Here is a 27,502-nt window from a genome sequence, read left to right as displayed (position 1 = left end):
TGGAATTTTGGTTACGCGAGAGTTGCGTCGGGCTGATAGCGCTTCCGATTGATATTTCCAAAATAAAAGTTACACTTCTTCCGGTGATTTCACAAGAAAACAAACGCAAGTTAACATTTTGATTTAACAATAAATCAACTGGTGGTGGGCCAGGCATATTAGCAGTGGTAACCCTGCTGTTGTGGAAGAACAAATATTGGTCCAGTTATATTAAGAAATTAAGAGACTTATATAGTGTTATTTGATAATCAACATAACCCACAAAGTAAAATTCTGTGCATGTACAAGCTTACAGTGCCCAATATTTTATAAAATTAATAAACATACTCTCACACGTGATAATTACCTATCACAAGAGCTGTTTAAGACCACAAAACTAAAGTTTGACCACCAATCTGGCTACACAACTTAATAAAAACTGACCATTCTGTTTTACAAACTGGTATTTATAACACCACTTGTATCCATAGCCAGTGAAGTGGTTTCATAAGTCATCTTATACATTTTGCTTTTGCTGCAAATTTACACAAACACGTCAGTATGTGTAGTATGAGTCTTGAGATTTTCTTTCAAGAGTTAACATGCTGCATAGATACTGCTGAGTCCAAAACCAAACATTGTTATTAATGGTCTCTGCCATGCATGTGATAGATTCATGCTGAAATATTGGCAGTAGTGTAAAATAACTGATTGTGAGCAATGAGAAAACCAGTGTTTTTTATTTATTTGCCAACGCGACATGACATGAAGACATATTGAATGCTTTCATACACACATTTACCTTGTATTTATTTCCTCAAAATCCATTTTCTACAAATACAAAAACTAATTTTTTTTGATAAGAAATCCTGAAAAGACTGAGTGCTGTTTACAGAGAACAGAAATGTTCATTTATTGAGTGCATGTGTCTTGAGCAGTCATTCTACATCCTCACAGCTGCTTCCAGCTTCAGGTCCAGTGACGTCAGCTTCAGCATCTTTTTCTGGCTCCTGGGGATCTGAAGGTCCAGGTTGAGACACCTCCATTGGTTCCTCAGCTGGTTCTGGTTCAGGTGATGGTGTTTCACTTCTTCTTGACAACTCCACCTGAGAAGAGATTAAAAATTAGCTTACAGCTGTCAGCGAAACCTTTTAGTTGTAGTTTTCATCAAATTCAAATTAAACTGTGTGTTGCAATTAAAAGGACTTTCTGGGGCATACAGATTATATACATATATCTAAATAGTTTTTTGTTGATTATGGTACACATAAATCCAAAAAATGAATCACTCTTTTAAACTATAATCTGTTTAACCCAACTCTACATATTTTGTGGTCCCCATTCTGAGCTAAATAATGTTTTAAAACTTTATTTTTGCTAAAACCTTTCAACTTTTAAACCTTTAAATACACTTTTATTTACTTTATAAGTCTGATGAGTCAATTTTATGATTCCAAGTAACTTAATTTTACCTGGGAAACAGTGTTAACACTTTCCTCCTGTATCACTGGATCTAACTGTTCTTGGTCCATTGGTTCTTCTTCATCTTTCGTGATGGCTGGGTCGTGCTGGACTGGCACCTCTGGTTCTGTCGGCGTCGCACTGGGAGCCTCTTCTGAAACTGAGGAAGCTGGAGCAGTGATTGCATCATCCTGTATGATAAAATAGAGAGGGACAGAATAATGAATTCATCAGTGGACGATGTCAAGACCGATAAGTAAACAGCTGTTAAAGCTAATGTTGGGGCTATAGAGCAATAGTAAAACAACAAATAACGTTTGTGACTGAAGGACATAAACCATTTATGGCACAGAAAAGTATGTGCAGCATCTTTATCCATTACCTCTTTGTCCACGACAGGCTGAGCAGGTTTCGGTTGTGTTTTTTTATTTGCCTCCAGCACCGCCATGATGGAGGCCGGTATGTGAGCTTGCTGTTGCACAGAAAAACAGAGACAGTTGGTAAATTGTTAAATCCCAAGTGAAACAGAATTGTGGACTGTGAATGAGGTTCAGTAAAACATCTTACTTGATGAGGGGTGAAGGAGTGGACGTGCTGTAGAAGAGGATCCCTCATCTCCGGGCAGCGTTCAAACACGCTCGTCAGCTGGGCCGGCGGCAGCTGTAGGAGCACGCTGAACGACTGAGGCTTTGTCCTCTGGCAGCACTTCACAAATCCCTCCCACACCTTAGGGTACTTCCACACCTATGGAGGAACATAAACGGTGTTAGACAGCAAATATGGTGACAACTGCTGAGTTTCTACAGAGGGACATCACTGCAGAAAGTGAAGGTGTTGACCTGCTTCACAATGAGACGGGACAGAATGTTCATGACGAAGCCGCCCAGTCGAGGATACATGGTGAGGGACTGGATGACGGTACGCATGAGCAGCATGGGGAGGGGGTTGTGCTCCATCAGCTGCTGCATCACCACTGCCAAAACCTCCGACGTGTAGACGTTCTTCTCCCCGAAGCACAGGTTGGTAGCTGCAGCACAGACACAAACAGCTTATTGTTTATTAAGAGCAGTGATGCAACAGACTCTGATCCATGAACCACTGATTGTAACTGAAAGGTTCAGCTTTTTATTCACCCGATTATATTTGACTGAATATGACCAATATGATCCATTACAGAGGCATTAAAAACAAACGTAAACATATCTCAGCATCTAGTTACTGTGTGGGCATGAAATGATCTTTATTATTTACTCGCACCTGGCGAGAAAACCTGGCAGTGATGGAGCTACACCCTTCAGTAGCTACATAGGACGAGACCTCTGATATGAAGGTAATAGAAAACTATAAAAACAATCGCAGAGATTAGCGTAACAACATATTAAAGCACCAACTGATCAACACTGATAAAAACAGACAACAAAGGCTTATATCACTGAACACACACCTTTTATGATAGACTTCATATCACATTTAGTTGAGTCTATGTTGTGTAGGGCGATGAGCAGGTCTCCTGGGGTCAGAGGTGACACGGATGAACTGCCCTCACCTGAAACACAACACGAGACAGTCAGAATACATCAGTGTCCTTCACCTAAAATGATCTCCAACAGAAGACTGGAATAATTCTTGTTGAATAAAATTATAACAAAATATCTGAAAATAAGGCAATAAGAAACAAGAGAAAAGGAGAATAAAAATTGTATTGTAAAGACTGTTATTAATTACATTAAAAGCAAAATATTCTATTCATAAAATGATTTAGGATAAAACTTAAATCCAATGTAAGCTCTTGATAAATTTGATTAGGAGGGAAAGTAGCACATCCACCACTGAGAGACATAAATGACTCTTACTGTGCTGAGTTCCCAGCAGACGGTTGAACACCTCCTTTACCACAATCGGGTTGAGTTTGATCAGCTTGGGCAGCGCCTGGATGACCTCATTCTTCATGAGAAAACAACAAAAAGAGACAACTGAAATGCAGTTCGATAAACATACATTACAAATATTTAACTTGTTCCAAATCACCCTATAAGTCACACATACCTTTACTACACTATTGAGGTGAATTTCAGAACGTTACCTTTTCTAGACCGTTTATGACAGGGATTAGGAAACGAACATCCGGCACTCGTTTGTGGTAAAGGTCTCGCACTCTCTCCACCAGCTCTGGAGACGGAGGCACTGAACAGAGGAAAGAAAGATTTATTTTTCACATCAGCAGCTCTCTTGTGCTTCAGTACAAAGTTAACATTGTGCATCTGCTTTTTACCTTTATCTGTCAGGATGTGCAGGCAGCGAGTGACTAAAGTCTCTGCTCCTTTAGGACAGTTTTCAACCAGGAGCAGCAGCTCAGGTGAGTTCATCCCCATCCCACGGATCTACAGAAACAATGAGAAAACTTTTCAGTACTATTCAACGTGAACACAGTGCAAGAGTTGCATTTATTTATTTTAACATTTTTTGTTGTTTCCTCTGGAGAAAAACTTGGAAAATGTAGTTTTTACATGACATGACGAGTTTGAGACAGTGAAGAAGTTGCACCACACTGTTTGCTCCAATTTCTCTTCTCTTACAGACAAACCTGTTAAAAACACTCAGTCCAGACTTTGCCCTCACTTGATTTTGTCATGCTAGATTTTCCAGACAAACAAAACTGCTGGGCACAGTAAGAACACATCCTTCTGCTTAAAACCACACAACCTTGTGTTTGAGGATTACTCTCTGCCTTTGGCTCTTATCTTCTTATCATTATTTACTGTTACCTGAGGGTAAACACCACCAGGGTTTCTGCCATTTACACCAGCTCACATGGAAACCTTGATGTAATGGTTTTGAAAGCTCACCAGCGACATCCGTTGGTTAAAACAGCTGACGAGCCCCCCTGTCCTCGGTCCAGCCTCCGGCCCTAACAAACCTGATCACTGTTTTCATCTGAACAGCTTTAAACACTTGGTATGAACTTAAACCTTGTTTCTGTTTTTTTTCAGTTGTTGAGTTTTTCATGTTCACAAATACTGATGAACTGACTTGACCAGACTGTCAATGTTAATTTCAAACTGATCTCAGAATCAGAATCAGAATCAGAATCAGAATCAGTTTTATTGCCAAGTATGCTTTCACATACAAGGAATTTTTTCTGGTGATTGGTGCAATTGATCAGCAACAGTGGGGCTCTCTAGCCTTGTTGATGAGGCTAATAGCAGATGGGAAGAAGCTATTTTTGTGGCGAGAGGTTTTGGTCCTGAAGGACCGCAGCCTCCTGCCAGAGGGGAGTGTCTCAAAGAGTTTGTGTCCAGGGTGGGAGGAGTCAGCTACAATCTTCCCTGCACGCCTCATCTCTGCACAAAGGAGAAAAAAAACTAAGATGTGTGACGAGTGAGAGGTGACTTACAGGCTGCTCTATTGCTCTTAGCACGCTGCGCTTGATGTCAGCAATGGCCTCAGTGTAGACAGAAGCCAGCTCGTGGACCAGCCGGTGGTTGAGAGGAAGCAGGGACAGGTAGAGGAACAGACACTGTCTCACGGTCTCTTCAGTCCAGGGGGCAGCCACCTCTATCTCAACAAACACACAACACCGTGAGGTTACAGGGTTGAGAATGGGGAGGCTGCTTGTTCAATTGACCTGCAGGAAAAGTGAATGAAAAGTGTTTTTCCATCCCTGAACAACACTGACTTTAGTTGGAAGAACATCAACAGTGTTAAGTATAGGAAGTGGAGCTGCTCTGGGGCCAGTGAGCTGACAGGGTCTGTGAATGGGTCCCTCCTCAAGTAGTGTCGTCACCGTACTATAACTTATACATGCTGTCCTAATAGTTTATACATCTTCAAATAAGCCAGCTTGTGTCTGTCGTGGTAAATTTTGTTTAAAAACCTACTTCACAATCACATTTACGAAGTGACTGTCTGGGTTCAGTCTTGACTACACCTTTACCACTGAAGACTCACACGCTGACCTCAGGACAAAATATTTGAGCCCAACAGTATCTTTTATATCCTTCTGCACAAGATATTGTGTTGTAGCAGCCTGACCTGTAAAATTCAAAAGTGGTCTAAAAAACTGTGTGTTGATTGTGTGTGCATCCTGCAGTGAACAAGATCTACAAAAGAAATTACATTACAGCAGTTTACTCATCTTTAGATCTAAAAAAAAGTGAGAAAAGGCAGACAACCTTTTTTTTAAATGACGGCTGTAATTGCATTTGCATTGAATTTGAGAAGTTGTGTTAAAATACATGTTAACCAGAAAGCCGAGCTGGTAAAAGGCTTGTACATATGCACTAATTGTAAAGTTGCTCTTTATGAGGTCATGACTTCAAGACCTTATTAAACTCAATTTATTGTTTCAGGGATTTCAGGGATTCTTCTAGGATTTAAGGAAAGTTAAAAAAAACAAAACAAAACAAACACATCATCATCATCATCATCATATTGAAATTATCCACGTGTATCGCAGACCTGTGTCTTTGTCAGCCCCGAAGAGCAGAGATGGAGGGTTGGGGTGGACCAGAAGCTGCATGTAGTTCAGGGCAAACTTCTCTATGTAGTCTCTGAGCTGGTCTTTCTCGTACATGCGCTTCAGAAAAGCCAAGGCAGTGGTCCGGACCTGAAGCACAACAAAGTCACTGAAAAATATGACAACTACACACACACGAAAAAGAAATTAGTTCAGCAAACTGTGGAGACACGAGCTGCAGGTTAACATAATATTTTCACCTTCTCCTTTTCATGTGAGCTGAGATCCAGGAGCACGTGCAGGTACTGAAACTGCCTCGAGGGCCGTTTGACAATGAGCTCCTTCAGGGTCGTCATCCCCAAATACACCCGGGACTGAAACAAAAGGTAACAACACACAGCTGAGCGGGCACGTCAGGAGCTAACACTGCACAAGACGCTGTGGCTTTATCCTGCCGCTTACCTCGTCCTCACAGTAACGTCTGATTACTTCCAAGGCTGATTCTGTTATAATGGGAGCCTCCAGAACCAGTTTGGTGAAAAGTCTACAAGTAAAAACAAAATGTGATTCAGTTTAAGCTGAAAATATAAGTATCACTAAATAAACAGTAATTAAAGAACCGGGAAACCATCTATCCTTTTGTTTAAATAAGAGTTAGAAAAAAACGTCCTCACCCGTCCCTCTGCTCCGGTTTCTCCTGCAGGCCTGACAGCAGCGTGAAGAGACAGTGGTCATAGCTGTCCAACAGCCCGGAGGGCAGCTGGCTGAGGTAAGTGTTGTACTCTTGGTAGAGGAGAGAAAATGCCAGGTCACTCCTTGTCCTGATGTCGTCTAGGATAAACTCCAGTACGTCTTCTTTCATCATCCCTTCAAACTGCGTCACGAGCCTGGAGAGAAGCTTCACCCGGACCTGCAGCACAGATTTAGTCGGATTACCTTTAAAAACAGGCATTTTTTTTGCTTCAAGTGCTTCTCAGTCTTTAAAACGACAATGAACAATTGAGCGTTGGTTGAGCACTAACATGGGACATGCCGCTTTGAGCGATCGCCTTCTCTGAGTGGAGGATGCGTTTGACTGCTCTGGAGGTTAACGTCTCAATCTGGGTCTCCGATAAAGGCTGGACAACATCTGACAACCGGAACACTTTTTTCCTCCCACTTGCCCCTGTCGTCCTGTAAAAGAACAAAACGATGAAGGGTAATAAGTGCGACTTTTACAAAGCTGCAGCTTTTACTACTTCTTCCAGGACTCACTTGGTTGGTGCAGTAGGTAGGATGGGTTCAGGAAGCCTCTTGACGGCGGTTGGAGCCTCAGGGGTTGGAGCCTTTTCTGCGTAACCTCCCACCACCGAGATCGCTTGGCCCACCATCATGGCTGGAACTTTGCGCTTGATGAGCAGGTCTTTAGCTCCAGAGTCTTCCTCATTACCTTCCTCTTTGCCTGCATCGTCTTCTCGGGCTTTGCACTGTTCCAGTCCTGATACATACAGTAAATACAGTAAATGTGTGTAGCAGATGCTGACATTGAAAATTAAAAAAAATCCAGATCTCATGATATTTTAGCCAACGTTCCTTTTTCACATTTTGCACTAGTTTTTAACATGTTTGGTGAAATTCCTTCAGTTGTGACAGATACTGTTTGTAATGAGGCAGGATATTTAACAATTTTCACAAAGTCGACGGTAATTTAACACTGACTCCAAAAAATCATAACTACTACATAAATACAAAAACATATTTTATTCATTAGTTTTTGTAGTATACACCCATGTTGATATAACTACATTACACAGCTCTTGCAATTTCTGACTTTTCATTATGTCACAATTTTCAGACATTTTTTAAACCAATCAAAAAATAACAACCAGATTAATTGATAATGCAAATAATTGTTAGTTGGAGCCCTATCTGACCTAGAAATATGAGTGTGGCTTGAATTTTTCAACTGCAATTAAAAAACAATTTATGGCAAAAAAACAAAACCACAGCCAATGCATAAATTCTCTGCCCTCTCACGATACATGTCTTTGTTACCAACCTGGACCGATTCCAGCTGCAGTCATCTGTGTGGCCATCAGCCTGGCCAGATGTTTGATTTGGGCGTCGGTGCCCGCCGACTCCACAGGTGTGTATGTGGCCTGGAAGGATGCTGGCATGACGTCAGGCAGATACACCATGCTGATGAGCACCTAAGCGACACAGAGGTGTATAAACTGAACTGTCACACAGCCAGGTTTAAGTGAGTGGAACAAACAGGAAACAGGCCTCCGCAGCTCACCAGGTTGGCTACATTCTCGGGGTTGAGCAGTGGGTGCAGGAACTCAGCTGTGAGGTCAATGGCGGACTGTGCGACTGGAACAGCTGCGGGTTTGGGTGTAGTGAGAGGGGCGGGTTCCTCTTTGTCCTCATCATCTTCAATCAGGGTCGGCTCTGAACAAATGGCATAAATACTGATCAAACAGAGTCACTCTGAAAAATTTCCACTTATGTTTAGCAAACACAATTTAATTTCTACAATCACATCTGTGACTCTGTGATCACCACTCACCCATCTTGACCTTTTTCCCCTCTGTGTATTGTTCGTGGCGAGGCCGCTTGCGCTGCTCCCGCAGTGCAGGTGTACAGCGGGTGATTTCACCCTGGGGCATCCCCAGGTCCAGCAGCAGGGTGCTGATTTGACCCTGGAACTCCAGGCTGCACGGGTGCTTGAGGACCGCCACCAGGTGCAGCTTCAGATTCTTTCTCACACTGCTGACCTGAGACTTGGCCAGAGTGGGCGGCAGGTTTGCTAGAAAGGTTCAAGTATCCAGAAAGAAAAGAATTATTTAATATATTGCTTTGGAGAGCACAACAATTTACACTAAAAGATACAGAGAAAAAAAAAGTCACTCTTTAAAATCCAATATAAGGCTGACACACAAACATTTTCAATGGTGTTTTGTGATTGTGTACATTACACAACACTGGCTCACTTACCATGCAGCGTCTCATATGCCTGCACCACCTCTGACATAAACATTGGCCTCTGACGAGCGATGGTGGCCAGTGAACCCAGTGCTGTGGTGAGGTTGATGCTGGAAATGGCTGGATGGACCATGAACTTCAGCAGCTTCTCCAGTGCAGACTTTCCCTCCTCACATAAGGCATCTGTTGGGAAATGAACATGACATTTGGACAAAGATGAGCTTCAATGGATGGGACTCTACAATGTGTTAATATATTTGTCCTTGCGACAGGGCTTTAATATCTGTACCATATCGAATGTACGAGTGATCTTTGGGAACTTTATCCAGGCTGATGTCACCCTCCTGACGTTTGGGGACGTCGGAGTCTGACGTCCGCGGCGACAGAGTGATAATCTGTGATTCTGTGAACTTGATGGCATGAGTGCGCACACCGTCATTTTCAGAATCCAGCAAAGCCAGAACATCCCCTTTCATCTGTGTGACCAAATCCCAGCATGCCTCCTGCATGTCTGATACCACTTTGTTGCGAACCAACCACTGTCATGAAAGAGAAGAGAAAAGAGTGTGAAACGACAACAGATAGTCGTAATACTAACTTGATTTTGTTGTATATTCCTATGAAAAAACAGACGTAGATGTAGATGACGCAGATGTAGAGAATTTCCTCTTTGGAGTATTTCTGTTACTGTATTAACCTGCAGTGTAACTTTGTAGAGCTGGGTGAGTGTGAGGATGGCTTTCTTCACCACATTCACACTTTCATCCTTCAGCAACATGTTCAGGTTGGCGACCAGTCTGAGGAGGAGCTCATTGTCTCTTTTACTGGAAAAGACAGAAAACAATAAAAGATCGAGGAAGCTGCAACAGTTTCTTTTCATCAACATGAAATTTACACCCACGAGATCAGTAAACTTGTCTAATAACTCACCATGCTTCTTCTATGAAGCCAATGACAAACTTTCGCACTTCGATAGACTTATCAGTCTGAAAAGCAATAATCTCCTACGGGACGAAAAGACAGAATTATGAATCAGGTTTGATATGGATCTACTGCACAGTGCATTTTAAATTTAATAAAGCTTATACCTGTGTATTTCATGCTAAATAAACTACAATAAGTTAAGAAAGCTGTATGCAGATTTACTTACATCCAAGAAATTGTCAAGAAGAGAGGGATCCTTGTTGATGATGAGCTCCTGGACCTGAAAATTAAAACAACTCACTGATTCAGGATTATCATGTATATATATCCTTCTTTATATAGTTGTGAGTATGTGGATCATATCCCAGCACACACTGGGGCATAGAGCAGGGATGCACCCAGGACAGCTTACAATACATTGCCGTGGGAAATTCAGGGAAATTCATTAATTTCATGCAGATGTGACATCAGTTGAAGTTTGAGATCATGACCATGAAAGCGCTTTATATTAATACTTATTGTCAGATATCACAGAGGTGAAAACGTCATTTAAAGAGATCAGATTACAAACCTGTTTGAGCACAGTTAGCTTTTCATCTGTGGGTATCAGAGCTGCCTGATTCAGGAGATCCACCACCTGAGAGCGAAAAGAAAACCAATTCTGTTATTGTTTATGTGTAAAGTGTTATAGCTCAGGTATTCTCCTCCCTAATGTTTTTCTCTTTCTGACCTGTTCAGCTGTTCAATGCTAAAACCAGACATATTTACAAATATGGAAATTGTCCATTTGCAGGAATTAATTAGACAGTGTCCTGATTGTCCACTTACTCTCTCATCTCAAATCTTAATCTCTATACTATTTCATATTGAGCACAGGTTTGCAACACACCTACAAGGTAAGAACAACGGGTACAAAAGTGTGGAGAAATCAAAAGCTTTAAAGTGAATGAAGTAGACCATTGAAACTATGAGATCCTGACCTATATCACAATATTGCTGACTGACTCAATACTGTTATATCAATATTTTGAGTATTTCTATTGTGTTTTTATATAATATTTAATTACAGTTGGTAGAGTATGAAATTGTCTCACAGGAAAACAAACACACAAACACCAGGCTGAGAACACGTTGCAGTGATTATACACTCACCTACACTTGTAAATATTATGTACTTCGTATACTGGTCGATCCCTAAACCATCCCAATCTCATATCTGGTCCCATTACTAAATATCTCTGTTATGTCCATATAAAGCTCAGATCTACTCGTCCCTCTAACGCAGCATTGGGTGTAAACAGCACAGCGTTACCTTTTCACTGGTGGTCATATCTATAACACGAGAAGTTTCCCCCTCCTCCGGAGAAAGGTCCATGATGATGCTCTGCGTGTCTCACTTTGTAGATAACATGGTCTTCAAAACCGCTCCTAAACACAGGGACCCCTGCGAACATGTAAACGCTAATGTTATTAATATCACAACCCGCCAACACTTATCACAATGAGGTTGAGAGTGTGTTAGCAAGTGTGAGGTGCTACATGTTACTGATTATAGCACTAGCCTACCTACTTCTAGTAAAATGCATTAGTTATAAAACGTGAATAACAAAGCTTTAACGCAAAGTGTCACAATCAATAACACTTTGGTTTCAGCTAACAAGTTAGCGCATTAGCCCCCATGCTAACCGCAATGCTAACCCTGTGAGCTGTTTTGACATTATACTAACGCATATGTCTCGGCTACTTACAGCAAAAGAGACTCGTTACTTCGTCGTAGCAACACCAAACGACTCATTCATAACAAACTTATTAAAGTGGACGCTTTAACGTACTCAGTTCACACTACGTTCACTCTGCTCGCCCATAAAGGAAGCGGCCATATTTAATTGAGAAAGCGGCGCCGTTCTTCTTCTACTGTTAATGAGCGCACAGCACAGAGGAGGCAGCCGCCCCCTGCTGGAGGACGTGCTTCCTCCTGCAGGGGGCGGCACAAAACTTAAAACTTCCACAAGATATTAGGAAGATTTATTAGGAAAGGAAAATACTGTCTGTCATCAAAATGTGGCAGGCTATAAATCACTGCGTAAAAGACGTCATTAAAAAAAGAATAGTTTAATTAATAGTTTTGAGTATGTAAGAAATGCTCCCTGGCCAAAATGTTTATCTTTAACTCCATATAACAACATAAAGTGATGTCGGCTATTTAGCTACTTTAACTTTGTTAATTAACATACCTTAAGTTTTAAACTTCAGTTTGAATGACAATATTCGCCACTTTAAGACTTCATGTCCCAGAATCCTCTGCGCCACATAAGTGAAGTCACCTGATAGTGAAAAGGGCAGGATGTGCTAATGTTTACAACCACTGGGCTGTCAATAATTTTATCGTAAAAACGGATTGATTTTGTTGATATTTCCACAGAGCATGAAAAGACAAGCGAATAACGGCGCGAACTTAATGACCGCTTCTCGCATTCAGGTAAAAAGACAACTTTATTAAAGCATTTGATCGTTTAATCAAGCAAGCTTGTTAGCGGTTAGCTGGTGAGTTATCCATAAACAAATAGACGTTTCCGCGAGATGTTACCTGCTAGCGTCAACTAGACCAATAGGTGGACCTGAACCAGCTCCTGTTAATGAATTACCACTAACGTTATTCTGAAATACAACCTGCAGCATTACTTTTTGACCTATAGGCTGTGTTTGGTAGCTAGCATGCTTCGCTAGCTGTCAGGGGTGGAACAGGCGACTCGTCTGACCACAGGAACTTTAATGGACTTCACGCACAGCAGAAGTTAGCTTTTATCTGTTTATCTGCACCTTCACAGATAAACAGATAAAACAGATAAAGCTAACTGTTTGAATTTGCAGCTACGTGTGTTTTAGCCTCCATCTGACATGAAACTAACTGGCACGTAGCAAATATGCAAACATATTTTTCACCAGCAAGTCTTTGGTGGTTTTTGAGTCACACCTTGTTAAGAGTAGGAGCGTTTCTGTTGTGACATTAGAGCCACAGCTGCTGGTCTTAAAAACAACACAACACAACACAACGTGTGTCTTTTGCTTTCTTCTTGTGGCAGGTTTCTGTTAATTGTGAATTCCCTCGCTTGGCTCTGACTGTGCTCACGGACTCTGAGCTGGGAGCTGGAGAGACCACGGATAACATTTCAGTGTGTGGATTTTACTGGTAAACAGGTGTGTACTCCAATGCAACTAAACTTTTCCTCTTAGCTCTTTGGTTGTCTCTTACCTTTCTCTTACTTGATGCCTGCGGGTTTTTTAAAGATTTAGGGGAACTATGATCCCAGAGTCTTTGCAAATGTAATTTGAAATAGGGCTTCATGTCATGCATTATGCATTAGAGTGTGAGACACATATCTTACTAAGTCTAACGTTGTTGTACTCCTTTGTTAGAATCTATAACTGTGTTGGCAGTATTAAAAGTAAAGTCATCATTTAATTCGTGATTTCTAAAAGTTGGCAGTGGGCTACTTTCTGAGTTTGTGTTTGCCTCTCTTGTCAGCGTCCCGATGGAATGGGCATTCATCATGAATCGGATGAGCTCTCAGGGTAGCTCTGCTGCCCAGCGCAGGCGGATGGCCCTGGGGGTTGTGATACTCCTGCTGGTGGATGTCATCTGGGTAGCCTCCTCCGAGCTAACCTCAGTAAGGACTTGTCACAGTCAGTCAGTTTTGCACACCTGCTGTTGCGAGTTGGGTTGTACTGCGAGATGAAACAATAGGAGTGAAACAAGAGAAGGGTGCAGAGTTACTCAGTAACCAGAGTGCACTGAGATATGATGCGATCAGCAGACAATGGTGTGGTGTTTTGTTTGTGCCACAATGCATGACAAAACATTTCCCTTCTCTCCCCTAACAAGTGCTGGATAAAATACTCAAATCCTTAATAGTTAACATTAAAACTGCAACACCATCAAATGTGAAAAAGTTGTTTTAACTTAGTATTAAAAATGTGTTAATGTGCACATATTTAAATTTGTAGGTGCTTTAATTACTCTATACACTGCTGGGTAGTTAAAGCTGCAGATCATTTCACTGCTTTAAACTTAAACATCTTAATTGGATGCCATTTCTTGTGGCAGTGGCACCATAAAGAGAAAGCTGGGCTAGCAGGACAGAAGTGGATGGAAGTAGCCAGCAAAAAAAAAAAAAAATCAGAAAAAATAAATATCTAGACAAAGACAACAAAGTAACTTCAGCCATCAGATAAATAGAAGAAAAAGGACAAGTACTCATTTTAACATGTAGTGGAGTGAAGTAGTAAGTGTTACATTAGGTTGAGTAGGTATAATGTTACTCTCCCTCTGTGCTCCTGGGAAGAACTTTAACTTGACAAACTAGAAATGCAAAGTAAAATAAACAGCAGGAGTGTCTGAGGTGAAACATATGTGAATTAAAAACACAGACACGTGAAACAAAACCTGCCGCTCTGAAGGTGTAAACGTGAGTTGGTTCTCCTAACATTTTCCTCCTGTCTGTTGCTCCTGCAGTACATTTTCAAGCGACAGGAGTACAACAAACCCTTCTTCAGCACGTTCACCAAGACCTCCATGTTTGTGCTGTATTTGCTGGGTTTCCTGCTGTGGCGGCCCTGGAGGCAGCAGTGCACTGGGACTCTGAAACGCCGCCGCTCTACATTTGTAAGTAGTCAAGCCACACTCTCACCACACGGGGGCGGTGTGTTTAAATGTTCTATGACCCTGCATTTCACCTCCTCAGAGATACTGAATCACAAACCATGACAGGATTATTACCAGCTGCGATGATGGGGCTGGTATTGTTTTCACCTTGTGCGTGTGTGTGTCAGATTTTTGTCACCATGGTAGCGTCACAACCTTCATGATACAGTCACAAAACTTTACAGGTGTGTAATTGAGATAAAAATGAAGGCCGAGTTTGAAGATGAGTACTGCCTCAGACTTGTGGGTTGGAACATCGTGGCTGGAGTGATCCCGTCACAGGATGGTCTCTAGTTGACTTTGTCTTTCTCTGCTACATCTGCAGCAGAAGCAGAAAGTTGTGGAAAAACCTGGATCATGGATTGTTACATATTTTAGTGGCCAAAATAGTCTGTCTGTCTAGACTGAGCTTCTTTTTTATTTAATCAAAAAAACTGATAAATCGTGGTTTTTGATGCCCAAAAAATCATCCCATTGAAGTCTAAGCTCACTTAGAAGCTACTGCTGAATGTGTTTTAGGGCCTGGGTTGAAAAACAACAAACTCTCAGATGAGATAAAAGTGTGAATGACTCTTCAGTCAGTGCAGCAGAAAGCCTTTGGTCTGTTGACAGTTTGATTTCATCTTTCTGTAGTTTGCTGATGCGGAGGCCTACATTGCACCCTGCACCACTGACACTACTGTGAACAACTGTTTGGTACGTAGCTTGATGACGACTCTACCTGCAGCGTACTGTTTACAGTTTTTACTATTTCCTATTCTGTTGTCAGTGGAGGGGGTCAAGACACAGGTTTGTATGACTATTTAACAACTATAAATGTCTGACTTTCTCTTTCCTCTTGTGCAGAGTGAACCTCTGTATGTGCCAGTGAAGTTCCAGGACGTACCTGCTGAACACTCAAATTGTTTGATTGGTGACTGTGAATCTTGTGAGTACATAGTTGATATTTTCTCTTTATAAAAATGAAGCATGGAGCACATTTATAATCTTGTATTCCCTCTGAATTTACTCAGATCTCATAAGTTTGCTTAAATGTTTGTATTCATGATTCATGTTTAACATAACATCATCATTTCAGTCTCATTAATGAGAGTGAAATTGGAACAACAGAGGGCAGTGCTGAACCATGAAAACCATGGAACCACTCTGTCGGACATTGAGCATGAGAAACATCTATTTGTCTTTTTGTCTCTCTTCTTTCACACCCTGTCATGATAAGAACAACATGACGAAAAGTTGGATTTTGCTGTTTTTCACATAGCAACCTAAAAATCATGATGATTCTTTTGACTTTCCCTCCTACTTAAGTGATGCTCTTCAGGAAAGTTGACCTCAATTTCTAGAGCCGACGGACAGGCTCCAGAGACCAGAGCCCCACTGCAGAGGTTCCCAGACAGTTTATTGGGGTTTCTGCAGTGTTTGAATTTCAGGTCTTCATATGTTTGGCACCTGTAGTGAAAATGATGCTTGTGTTCAGCCCAGACATGCATTAACATCTGATAAGGAGGATATTTTGTGTAATTTGGTGAAATGAATGATCTTGTTGCAAATACAGATGGAGCCTCAAAATGACCCTACATTTTCTGTGTTTGGGCATTTGAATAAAACCTTCATTAATTCACTCCTCTCTCCCATCTCTGCCGCCCTGCAGCTTCCAAAAAGCACCGGGTGCGTTTTAGTAATATCATGGAGGTGCGTCAGCTGCCCTCCACTCAGGCTCTGGAGGCCAAGCTGTCCCGCATGTCCTACCCGGCTGCCAAGGACCACGAAGCCATGCTGCGCACAGTGGGCAAGCTAACCATCACTGATGTGGCCAAAATCAGCTTCTTCTTCTGCTTTGTGGTGAGTGGAGCTGGAATAACAACTTTGTATTTTACATTTCTGTATGAAATTATAGACCTATTTCATAGCTCCGCTGGAGATGAGATGTGAAAAACACTGAATTTGTTTAAACAAAATAAATCAAGAGAAGTCATTCAGAAATCAGGATTCTCAGTTCTGGTCCTGACTGTCACTGGCGCGAAGGCATGTTGTTTTCAGGTTGTCCATCCCATTCACATGGACATGATATCTCAGTAACGCCTTGAAGAAACTTCTCCAAATTTTACTTATGAATGCAGTATCTCGAGAACTCCTCAAGGGAATCCCCTCAAACTTGGCACAAATGTTCACTTGGACTCCAGGACGAACTGATTAGATCTGCCATTGGCTTATAAGAATGATGTGACTGAGCAGAGAGTCATACAACTGCAAGTCATTAATCCTGTGGCCTTTTAAGTGATGAACTATTGATATCAAAATTGCCTCTCAATGTGTTACCCCAACTAAGTTCACAAGAAACCAGGGTGTCATGTTTGATCAGCCGAAAAGGTCTTGAGGAATCATATCTTCAGGGAGCACCTCTAACGCCTTAACATGTCTAACTAGCTCTCACTATGGACTTCTTTACCTGATCTTTGCGCGTATTGAATTGATGTTGTACTTACTGCTTCCACCAAGGTCTCCTCCACTTGTAAGTCACTTTGGATAAAAGCATCTGCCAAGTGAATAAATGTAAATTTAAATGAACTGCTTTTAATTTGAGATTAATCATCTCTGAGCACAATGAAGAAGTTCTGGAAAGTATTAAAGCAGAGGATTTGACACAGGCCTAAATTTGATCACTTGATGACCTCGCGGTTTGGAAATTATGTTCCAAGGTTTGAAAGTGGTTATTACTTTGTCACATTACACAAGTGATTACATATTATATCTAGCTTTTTCCTCCTATTATTTTTCATATTATTGATATCATGTAATTTTGATGGTTGAACTTTAACTCTGCAGTTTAAGAGGCAGTTCTCAGCTTCATGTTAGAATAATTTTTTTTTGCTACTGTCAAAGTTGTGTTACGTTATAATTTTAGAGGCTGTTAGTGAAGTAAGTTTTAAGAGTTTCCTGTTATTTTTTTTCCACTTTCTAATAGTTATTGTATTAGTCTGTACCTTTGTTATACAGTGAAAGTGGATAGATGACAGGGAAGAGGAAGAGAGAGATGTTTGCCTAATCGCAGAACAAACACAGGCACACACAGCAAACAGAGATTGACAACTGAGTTGACTTAAAATTTAACAACAGTTCATGGGTATTTACCACAGGCCTGTTGTGTTGGAAAGTGTTTATCATTTCATCCTGTCCTTGTACAAATGATCACCGCACTGCCTCTGTTTGTCTTCCAGTGGTTCCTGGCTAACCTGTCCTACCAGGAAGCCCTGTCCGATGTGCAGGTTGCAATTGTCAACATCCTGTCGTCCACGTCAGGTGACTTTCTCTCTCTCTCTCTCTCTCTCGCTCTCTGAATTTCATGACAATAACAAAAATTTAAAGGTGATAAAGGAAAATGGGGAAATGAGCCTTGGTTAGGTTGTATATTTGTTAACCGTTCTCTACCACCTCTCCCTCCTCAGGCCTGTTCACGCTCATCTTAGCCGCCATATTTCCCAGCAACAGCAGCGACCGTTTCACCTTGTCCAAACTGCTGGCTGTGGCTCTGAGGTACGGGCTGAATGAACATGTTGGCAGTTGAGTTGAGAGGGGCGTGCTGGGAGGTTGTGTATTTACATGAGTGGATGTATTGTTTTGTGATGTTTGTATCTGCCTGATGTGTCTTCACGCTTTACATTTATATTTCATGATGTGATGTTGTGACGTTTTATCATTTTATTATCAACAAAACCCACGAAGAAAATAAAAGCAACAGCGTATTTACTCAGCTAACAGTTATTGTCTGGCTGTCAGCTGTTCTGTTACACTTGGTGACATATCCTTTGATTATTATGCCGAATACACTGGCTCATATTTAGAGCCACTAAATCCAAACCTTTTCTTGTTGAGTATTTTTAACTGCCTATTTAAACCTATCACACTGGTCAGAGTCTGACATTGATATTATAATGTTGTGAAAGTTATTTCCTTCCACAGTGGCCAGTGGTAAGTGGCTAAGCAGTGCGAACACAGCAGCTGCTCTGATTACGCTCTCTGATTTATGACTGAAAAAATCAAATGAAAATCATCTGTTGGAGGAGCTGTAAATGTTATTTCTTTCCTAAAACCCATTAGCCCAGTTAAGACAAAGATATGTTGACAGCTGCTGGCCAGATTTCCACAAAATCCAAAAAAGTGGATAAACTGTTTTTTTTTTTGACATCCTGATCTTTCCTCCAGTGCCACACTCAGGAAAAAAAATGTTAACTTTGAACACAACATTTAATTTATTGACACCATTGCCTCGGCCAGCTGCAACGAAGCAGCAAACTCAGGGCTGAAGTGACAAGACCTGCAGTTCCTCTAATGACCACTAAACTCCAAAAGAGAGTCAATCCCCAACTTTGCAGCAGGTTTACAGCATGGTAAAAAAATGGTTTTGATCTCTATAGCTAATTTCCTTCTTCATAATAACTGTACAGGGGTTGAATTTTTATATAACTCACCTGTTTTAAGTTTTATTAAGGCTTAAAGTTGTGCTAAATCGAGGGTGTGCTGCTTTGAGTGACAGGTGGGTGAGTGTATTGGCCACGAACCAGCATGCATCAAAGTCTTGGCTCCACACACGCCCACCTCTTTGCCCATTTTTTGATTAACTGGAAGTTAGACGCAGTCAGGCGCTGCCAAGATGGCAATGGTGAAGCAGCCCACTCTGAAGAGGTAAAATTCCTGTGTGTGTAAAAACACTGGTGAATGAAGGATTCTTCTTCTTCTTGTTTAGCATGGGAGGTGTGGCCCTTGTCAGCTTCTCCAGCATGGACAACCCTGATGGGAAAGGTGTCATAGGTAACCATGGAGACAGCAAGTATCTGTCCCTCTTTCACATCCCTATTGTGTAATTAATATAGTTTGAACTCCCCTTTCCAAATGTGATGACTTTTACATTTTTATGAAGGGTCTTTGTGGTCACTGGCGGGGGCGATACTCTACGCCGTCTACATCGTAATGATCAAGAGACGAGTGGATCGGGAGGATAAGCTTGACATTCCCATGTTCTTTGGTAAGTAAATATTCAGTAGATCTTTTTTTAAGGACCAGTCTTTTTTTTTGGGGTGCTGTCTGTAGTGTCCAGGTCCACTGCAGGATTAGCAGAGTCCACTGCTGCTGGCTCCAGCTCACTCTCCGAGGCAGCACTGTACCGGACTGTCTGAAGGGTCTACTTCAGACAGTCCGGTACAGTGCTGATGTACATCGAGGCCAACCAGGGGAGTGTGTGTGGCGACAGAATCTGAGACCATCGGGGAGGCAGGTGCTCTGAGAATAACCTGGCACTAAACACCCAGAAAACAAACAGAACTAATAAGTGATTTCAGAATCTAATCTCTTTATCAATGGGGACAGCATGGAAACGGTTCCCAACTCCCATATTCCTAGGAAGTCGCATCTCTCTCAGAGCAGTCAACATCCTCAAAGGCTCATCCCAGCCCGGACATCACCTGCCCTGCTGCCCTCTGCCAAGCGCAATAGGGCCATAAAATCCTGAACCTGCAGACTGAGGAACAGTTTTAACCCATGGCCATCTGTGAACTGAACTCTGCCAAGTCTGCACCTATCTAAAACATGCCCTCTGCCAGGAACCCTCACTCTGACCAGTGGATATAATGCAGGGCAGTGTGTCATTTTAGTACAGTATCTCCATCAAGTGCAATACTCCCAAGTGTGCAACCTCTTTTTCCATTCAGGTTTAAACTGCAGCTCATGGATTAAATTGCAACTTTACTGGTTGGTGGAGGAATACAACCACAAGGAGATAATTCTGGTTAAATGTTGTAGTCATTTCTTAACAATGTTTGCCCTCTATCCATGTATTAAAGCACTCAGCAGAAAACTGATGACTTGTACCAGGTTTTATTAAATGAACCAGAAGCTACTGTGGTCGACAGAGGTTGTCTTTAGAGCTGTCTGAGCTGAACCACTTGTGTCTCTCAGGGTTTGTGGGTCTGTTCAACCTGCTGCTGCTGTGGCCGGGCTTCCTCCTGCTTCACTACACGGGCTTTGAGGCCTTTGAACTTCCCAGCCAGCTGGTGTGGACGTACATCCTCATCAACGGCCTCATCGGAACCGTTCTCTCTGAGTTCCTCTGGCTCTGGTGAGCACATGATCCAAAGTTTATAGAGGTCACAATTCTGGCACCAAATCATCACGATTAACGCTTTATTTTTATACTGTTTAGTGAACTTCCATCCAGATACCACCCTGATGAATTAAACTGAATTAATATAAAAGTTTGAACTTTGTTTTGAATAATGTACATTATTTTTAAAAATATTTCATCTCTGTCCGCAGGGGCTGTTTCCTCACATCATCTCTGATTGGAACTCTGGCACTGAGCCTCACCATCCCACTCTCTATTATGGCAGATATTTGTATGCAGAAGGTAAGAACCCACAGCAGGTACTTCACAATCAGAGTCAGAGTTTGAAATAAGAGTCAAGATAATGTATGTTTGGCATCGGCAAGTTTGAGGATAGTGAGTCAGAGTGACTTGCAAAATGAATAGTCTGGATAATCTAGGCAGCGATTTTAATAGTTTAAGCCTTTGTCTTAAAATGTTAATAAAATTATATTTAGTTATAGCTAAATTGTTAATCTGATCAATCTGTTTTAGTTAAGTTAAAGTGATGATTGGTTACAAGTCATTATAAGTCATCTTAATGTTAATGTGCACTTCTATGTTTTCCAAACCCTTCTCAATAATTTCTCTCTTTCAGGTAATAAAACAATTTAATGGCAACAACAATTTAATGGATGTAAATTAGTCCTTAAATGTATTTTTTAACATAAGTAATATTGTTATGATTTTAGTTATATTTAATTTTAAAGGTCCTATATTGTACAAACATAGATGTCAATTTGTTTTTTGATTATAAAGCAGGTCTAGGTTCTATATTAATACTGTGAAAGTATCAAAGCCTCAGTCCACAGAGAAACGCACACAGCCTGTATTCAGAAACTGAGCCTTAAAACCAGCCGTCAGGACTTCTGGAACTTTGTGATGTCACAACAAAGCAGTCACCGCTTGTTACCTCTGTATTTGTCATATTGAAGATTGAAGTTAATGTTATGATGTAAATTATTTATTTATTCATTAGGCTTCAGGTTAAATTACCTGTGAAATGTGACCATGTGGTTTTAAATTAATTGAAGAAACTGAAGTCCAGTATTGACACTAGTTGTAACTGGTTACTTTCTTCTGTGTGGGTGGACAGGTTCGTTTCTCGTGGCTGTTTTTTGCCGGGGCGGTCCCTGTCTTCCTCTCCTTCTTCATCGCCACGCTCTTATGCCACTACAACAACTGGGACCCCGTCCTGGTAGGGCTGAGGAGAGTCTACGCCTTCATCTGCCGGAAACATCGCATTCAGAGGTACACCCTGGTTCTCCACTGAGCTTCATGTGATATAATACCCTACACATTAACCACATCTATCAGTGCTCTAGCTAACATACATATAGTTATAAATGACATATAGTTTACCTGTGACCATTTTCAAGCAGCCATTTATACATTTTTTGATACTATGAAACAAGAGACTTGACTCTTACTTGTAATCCACTAGAGATACAGTGCAACGCTGTTATTGTTCATTACTGTTGCATCGTAATGCTACTGTGAGAACGGACTTTTCTGAAAGCTCTGACTTTTGGTTGATCCAAGAAAATGTCACACAACTGAGATTTGTCATTTGATAGCCAGAAACGGTTGCATTCATCAGTTGAACTGTCAAAAAAATCTAACAAAATAAAAAAATAAATAAGTGCTTTTGTTTTGAAACTCAACCTATGTGGGTGTGTGCTCTAGTACACAACAGCAATTCTTGCAGTGTGCAGTTGTACAGTTATTAAACAGAGAAAAGTACAGCCATAAAACATCTGTCATTACATCTGAATCATATGCAAACAGTGTATTCTGTTTGGTTTTAACATCTTGATACAAGGTTGGAAACGTGGCTGCTGAAGAACAGCAAGATTTCACAGTGACGTCACAGTCAAGTATTTCCTTTTATGTCATTCATCTCAGTTTAGCTCGTGTTGCTAATTGATCGTCTCAAATCAGGATAAAATTTTAAAAATTTAAATTTAATTTCCTGCATCAAAGAAATAGCATTTTTTTTACGTTACCTTGACATCCTTGAAAGTTTCTTAAAATAGACATGGCTCATTTAAAGTGCTTGATTTTATATATTATGTGTAAAGATAGAAGTTACGATATTTTTTAAATTTAACATTAGTAAACAGGCTGAGTGCTGCTGCCTGGTTGTGTGCAAGAGACCATCACTGTGACACAGCACAGTTGAGAATTGTTGCACATTCAAGGCTCTTTCTCTCTTTAATTGTCACCTGTGAGCTTCTGTGTAGCCTGATAATTCTCATTATGAAAATCCAAGTGTTTTAACTGTAGTTAACCTTGATCTGTGTCTCAAACTATGCTGTGTTGGGTCCTTGAGTTTGATGGGAACAACTGATATTAGGCATGAAAGATGGACTTGATTAGACACATAACCACTGGTGCAAAAACAGCCACAAAACACGTCTCCTGTATTACAGTTACTACTCTATGACTTGGAGGCCAGTTTATCTTATCGGACTAATCACATTACCATATCCACACAACACTCTGTTCCAGGTCTATTTATTTGTTCCAGACTGGTTATTAGTCACATTGAGCCATTATTTGTGTACAGTCATTTTCTAGTGGACTTGGTAGCGTCAGATGTGGTTACCATGGCGTTCATGACGCAACTGCAAGAAGAGTGTCAATAGACAGGCGTGCTTAATGTGTGAAAATGACTTCCATTTGCCTTTAACACACACACACACACACACACACACACACACACACACACACACACACACCTGAGGCCAGGCTAAGTAGTCAATTTACACTCATGTCTGTGCAGGTTACAAAACGTGAACATTATATGAAATTGTTTTCACCTGAGGTGTTAAAAAAGTTGAAGCTTTTAAAGTTTAAATTAGATAGTGAGTTGTTTAATTGTATTGTGGTTCGTGACCTATTAAAAATTAATCGACCTTAACCGTGACACACACTTATTCTTTTCTTCTCTGACATTGTCACAAGGACAATAGACTTGCAGCCTCGCTAAGTCAAGTCTGTAATCAGATGTACATGCTCGACTGACTAACTCTCCGCAGCAGTTATGTGATCTATTCTTCTGTGAACGCTTGTTCCCATTTGGCGAGGGGTGATTATGATAACGATGGTTGTCAAAGATGATGACTGTGATGATGACTGACATCCCCCTCCCTCCGCCTACAGACTGCCGGAAGACAGTGAGCAGTTTGAAAGCCTTATTCCTTTACACACCGTCTCCCCCAGCGAAGGAAGCTTCTGTTCATGATCCAGCAGTGGAACACAAGTAAATGATCACTCAGCCCCTCTTGGACTTGACCTGCGTGGTGTTGATTGGTGTTTGTAATGTGCATGTGAATATGAGGACACATAAATCAGCTGAGTAACTAGAATCTTACCCACTGAAAAAAATCTGAAAAATCTTTAAAAACGGGCTTAAATAGCTTAAATATACAAATTACTAATACATTCACCACTACAACTCAAAAAAATGACATTATGTCAGTGTTTCACTTTCAGCTTTCTTCGCTGCCCCCTTGTGGCCAAAAAATGAAGTAGTGCAGCTTTAAAGATAAAAATTTTTGAAAGCTTTAAATCTTTAGTTTTTTAACTTTGTTAATATCCATATGATGTTTTTAACATAATACAAGACATATAATGAGCGAAATCAGTCAGTGCCATGACTATTTCCACCTTGAACTGCAGTGAACCAATAATAGTCTCATATAAACAGATTCAGACAGCCAGGGATTCATATGTCATAGAACTAAGGAACCAATCCTGTCAACTTTTGGGGACGGGGGGCGGGGCTAAATAAACCTGAAACCTTGTCAGTACAAAAGCCAGAGGTAGAACAAATTAGAACGACCACTAATACTGTGTCAGCCACTGACAGCTACAAGCTAACAAACAACATCAAGAAATAAAAGATGCTAACTATGCTAACCGTTCTGATTCGTCTGCTAGTCTCTGATTCTGGTCTCAGACTCCTCATCTGAGTCTGGGTCTGACTGAGGCTCAAACATGAGCCTGAGTCTCTCTGATGTTTCCTCCTAGAACCATCTTCATACTCTCTGCTCTTTCACCTGGACACCTGGAGCAAGCAGGTGGGGGGCGGGGCTCAAAGCCTGACCCAGGTTTCTCAAAGAGGAAGTAAATGTAGATTTGCCTCAAGCCCTAGTTTTCCATGTTTTTAAACTTTTATGTGTGAAAACCATGTTAAACAAAATATTAATCATAGCAGAGTATTTTGCAATTTGTATCTTGCAATTTCTGGTTTCCTTTAGTTGTTTGGTCTGAACATCTGTCAAGCATTTGTCTAACGCCCTCAGTGTTTGGACGTGTTGAGTAAGATGGACGGAGGACGAGCTGGACAGGATGATCGTCACATAAATATTTTAGATCAGAGCTCAGCCACCCACTGGACAAAGTCAGTGAAGCTGCTGTCTCCTCACTGTTCGTAGGTTTAGTCAAGCTTTTCTCTTTGCTTCCTAAACACACAAAGTTATTGGCAGCAGGTCTGAGAGAGATTTTGAGCTCAGAACACACTTAAACCTGTTTGCTGGGTGAATACTGCACATTCAGAAAGAGTTCAGACCCCTTCAGTTTTTTCACATTATGCTGCAGCCTTTTGCTAAAATCATTGAAATTCATTTTCCCCCAGCAGTCTGCACTCAATTACCCATAATGACAAAGTAAAAAACAGAATTTTAAATTGTTTTTACAAATTTATTGAAAAGGAAAAAGTGAAATATCACATTGACAAAATTTGTTCAGACACTTTGCTGTCACACTTGAAATTTAGCGCAGCTTCCTCCCACTTCTCTGAATCATCTTTAGATGTTTCTACACCTTGATTAGAATTCACCTGTGATAGATTCATCTGATGGCACTTGATTTGGAAAGTGTCCACTTTCATAATAGATTATTTTATTATGGGTAAACCTTTTGATTACTGTGTGTATTGATTGTTAATCTATATGATAAAAAGAAAATCCATGCTAGGCTGCCAGACCCAAACATGTTTATTTTCTTTAAAGTTTAATCCAGAGAACTGACAGGGCTGCGGTTTGTCCCCCAAAAATTCTAATTATTTGTATTTCTCATGTAATTTTATTTTCAAACACGGAAGTTAGGATGCTGTAATATTAAGTAATATTTTTCTTCTTCATCTCCACAGGTGGCGATTGTGGATCTCGCTGAGCAGACAATCTGGAAGCTTTCAGAGACATTGAACTGCCCCAGTGCCTCCTGTTAAAACTATTTATTTTCTACAGTTCTAAGTCGACCCAGCCATTTCTACAGTCATTCAGTCATCGCTGACTGAGGGTCTCATTTAACATTATTAGTAATTACTATTGGGTCATGTGACCAAATGAAACGGTACATGTTGAACTTGATCATGACACTCACAGAGGTGGAGTAGCTGCATGTGTGTCTTTCAGTCATCATCATGAAGGATGATGATCATATGGCCATTTGCACACTTAGAGAGCAAACCTAGTGTTTTCTGATGGTGTTAGTATCACCAGGGCAGAACAATGGAGCTATCTGGGATTCTTGCGTTTCAAGTCAGTGTATTTGACTGCATTCTTTTCGTGACCAATAATCAGATAGAATTAGAAATGCATTAAAGTGATGAGTTCATGTTTCCCAGCCTCAGCAGCTCTGGTAACGACAGAACTGTCCAGAGCGAACTCTGATTATCTTATGATACTTTCAGACCTTTAGGTGATACTAACACTGTCCTGAAAGCATCTCTGCACATCTGTTTTTCAGTCTGAGATGAGTTTTATTTTCTTCTGATGAGGAAAACATTGTTGGTCTGATGCTGGAAGAAGAAAACTGAAACCACACTACACCCTACAGACCTTCTTGTTTCCCCCTGTTCCACTGACAGTGCTGGGCGCTTGAAGACAAACTGTGACAGAGACACAAACTTTGACAGCCTTTCGCTATAAGCTACAAAAACGTCTCGCTGCAATAACGGTCGTCTGCTTGAACGGGCAGCTTCCATTTCAAATGGATGTAAATACTGTACACAGTGAAACATTAGCAGAGTATTGATGTTTGTTTGTGAACCTCAGACGAACACTACAATTTTATCTTCTGAGATTATGTATCAGTTCATATTTGATGTATTATTTAAACGATTACTGCCAGAGGAAGAGTTTGCATCACAGCCGAATTCTTTCAGTTGCAACGGAGATTATATCACGTCAGTCGGGCCGTTGTATGTGATCCATTGATTTACTGCTCGTGATTTCATGTGATGAGACAAAGCTTTTTTTTTTTTTTTTTTTTAGCAGCCTCAGTGTCTGTCATGTAAACATTACAGTTGAAGGTGAGATGCAAATGCTGTTCCACTCATCCTGTTAAACGCCAGATGTGTGCACATCTTTATGGAGTGTTTATAACGTATGAAGGGGAGAAGGAAATGAGCAGCCGACGAGGGTCAGTCAATGGGTTGAGCACTTAAGTGACAGATGGAAACTGATTTCATTCCTGTTCATTGTTGTATTTGTTATGTCTTTGCTGCCTCTGTCATGACAGCAGGTATGAAGGGTTTTTACAGGAGGTGATGTTTCTCATGTTGGCTGCATAGAAAGTGATTTTTTTTTTCTTTTTTCATCTTTTATCAGTGGTGCTTGTGGAATCATGGATATGATTATATTTTTCTTTCTCAGGTTCTTTGTCTTGTTTTTATTTCTTTGTCTTTTAAGTGTCATTAATGAAGATGTTATTATATCTAAAAGAAAAAAAAAAAAAGCCCACAGAGAGGCTGAGATAGCGATGTCCCTTTTATCAGCCTAAGCTCTTAAATAACCCTGTTATTTTGCAAGACTGTTTTCATACTTACACTGCACTATTAAAATATATTGTTTTAAATCTCTGCTTTTAA

At 40.8% G+C, this 27,502-nt stretch overlaps 2 protein-coding genes across 4 annotated transcripts; one reads left to right on the top strand and one right to left on the bottom strand.

The window, feature by feature from the left end:
- Positions 1-700: 700 nt before the first annotated feature.
- On the bottom strand, positions 701-11,692 carry sympk (symplekin). Of its 2 annotated transcripts, none has more exons than XM_071479464.1 (27): positions 11,533-11,692; positions 11,097-11,228; positions 10,356-10,421; positions 10,011-10,064; positions 9,791-9,864; positions 9,558-9,684; positions 9,150-9,399; positions 8,873-9,043; positions 8,445-8,684; positions 8,175-8,326; positions 7,935-8,085; positions 7,151-7,373; positions 6,919-7,069; positions 6,571-6,806; positions 6,359-6,440; positions 6,157-6,270; positions 5,899-6,046; positions 4,835-4,995; positions 3,713-3,821; positions 3,524-3,624; positions 3,294-3,384; positions 2,885-2,986; positions 2,280-2,467; positions 2,008-2,184; positions 1,823-1,912; positions 1,452-1,631; positions 701-1,085 (listed from the first exon to the last, which is right to left on the bottom strand). In XM_071479464.1, the coding sequence occupies exons 2-27, from the start codon at positions 11,157-11,159 to the stop codon at positions 918-920; spliced, it is 3,669 nt and encodes a 1,222-aa protein (XP_071335565.1). In that variant the 5' UTR covers positions 11,160-11,228; positions 11,533-11,692; the 3' UTR covers positions 701-917. The 2 variants fall into 2 exon arrangements, with proteins under 2 accessions (XP_071335565.1, XP_071335644.1); XM_071479543.1 differs by having other exon boundaries at positions 11,617-11,666.
- Positions 11,693-11,933: 241 nt separating this feature from the next.
- Positions 11,934-27,489, top strand: LOC139622597 (solute carrier family 35 member F5-like). Of its 2 annotated transcripts, XM_071480026.1 has the most exons (16): positions 11,946-12,263; positions 12,868-12,982; positions 13,311-13,452; positions 14,298-14,447; positions 15,120-15,182; positions 15,333-15,414; positions 16,138-16,328; positions 17,705-17,786; positions 17,933-18,020; positions 19,231-19,295; positions 19,405-19,509; positions 20,439-20,598; positions 20,796-20,886; positions 21,719-21,873; positions 23,788-23,887; positions 25,781-27,489. In XM_071480026.1, the coding sequence occupies exons 3-15, from the start codon at positions 13,318-13,320 to the stop codon at positions 23,867-23,869; spliced, it is 1,449 nt and encodes a 482-aa protein (XP_071336127.1). In that variant the 5' UTR covers positions 11,946-12,263; positions 12,868-12,982; positions 13,311-13,317; the 3' UTR covers positions 23,870-23,887; positions 25,781-27,489. The 2 variants fall into 2 exon arrangements, with proteins under 2 accessions (XP_071336216.1, XP_071336127.1); XM_071480115.1 differs by lacking the exon at positions 23,788-23,887 and having other exon boundaries at positions 11,934-12,263.
- Positions 27,490-27,502: the final 13 nt, after the last annotated feature.

This window comes from Trachinotus anak, unplaced genomic scaffold (assembly GCF_046630095.1).
Source record: "Trachinotus anak isolate AG129_WGS33_773 ecotype Australia unplaced genomic scaffold, CSIRO_AGI_Tana_v1 ptg000001l, whole genome shotgun sequence".
NCBI lineage: Eukaryota > Metazoa > Chordata > Actinopteri > Carangiformes > Carangidae > Trachinotus > Trachinotus anak.
Note: the sequence above shows the minus strand (reverse complement) of the source record. Positions and strands in the feature narration are given on the sequence as shown.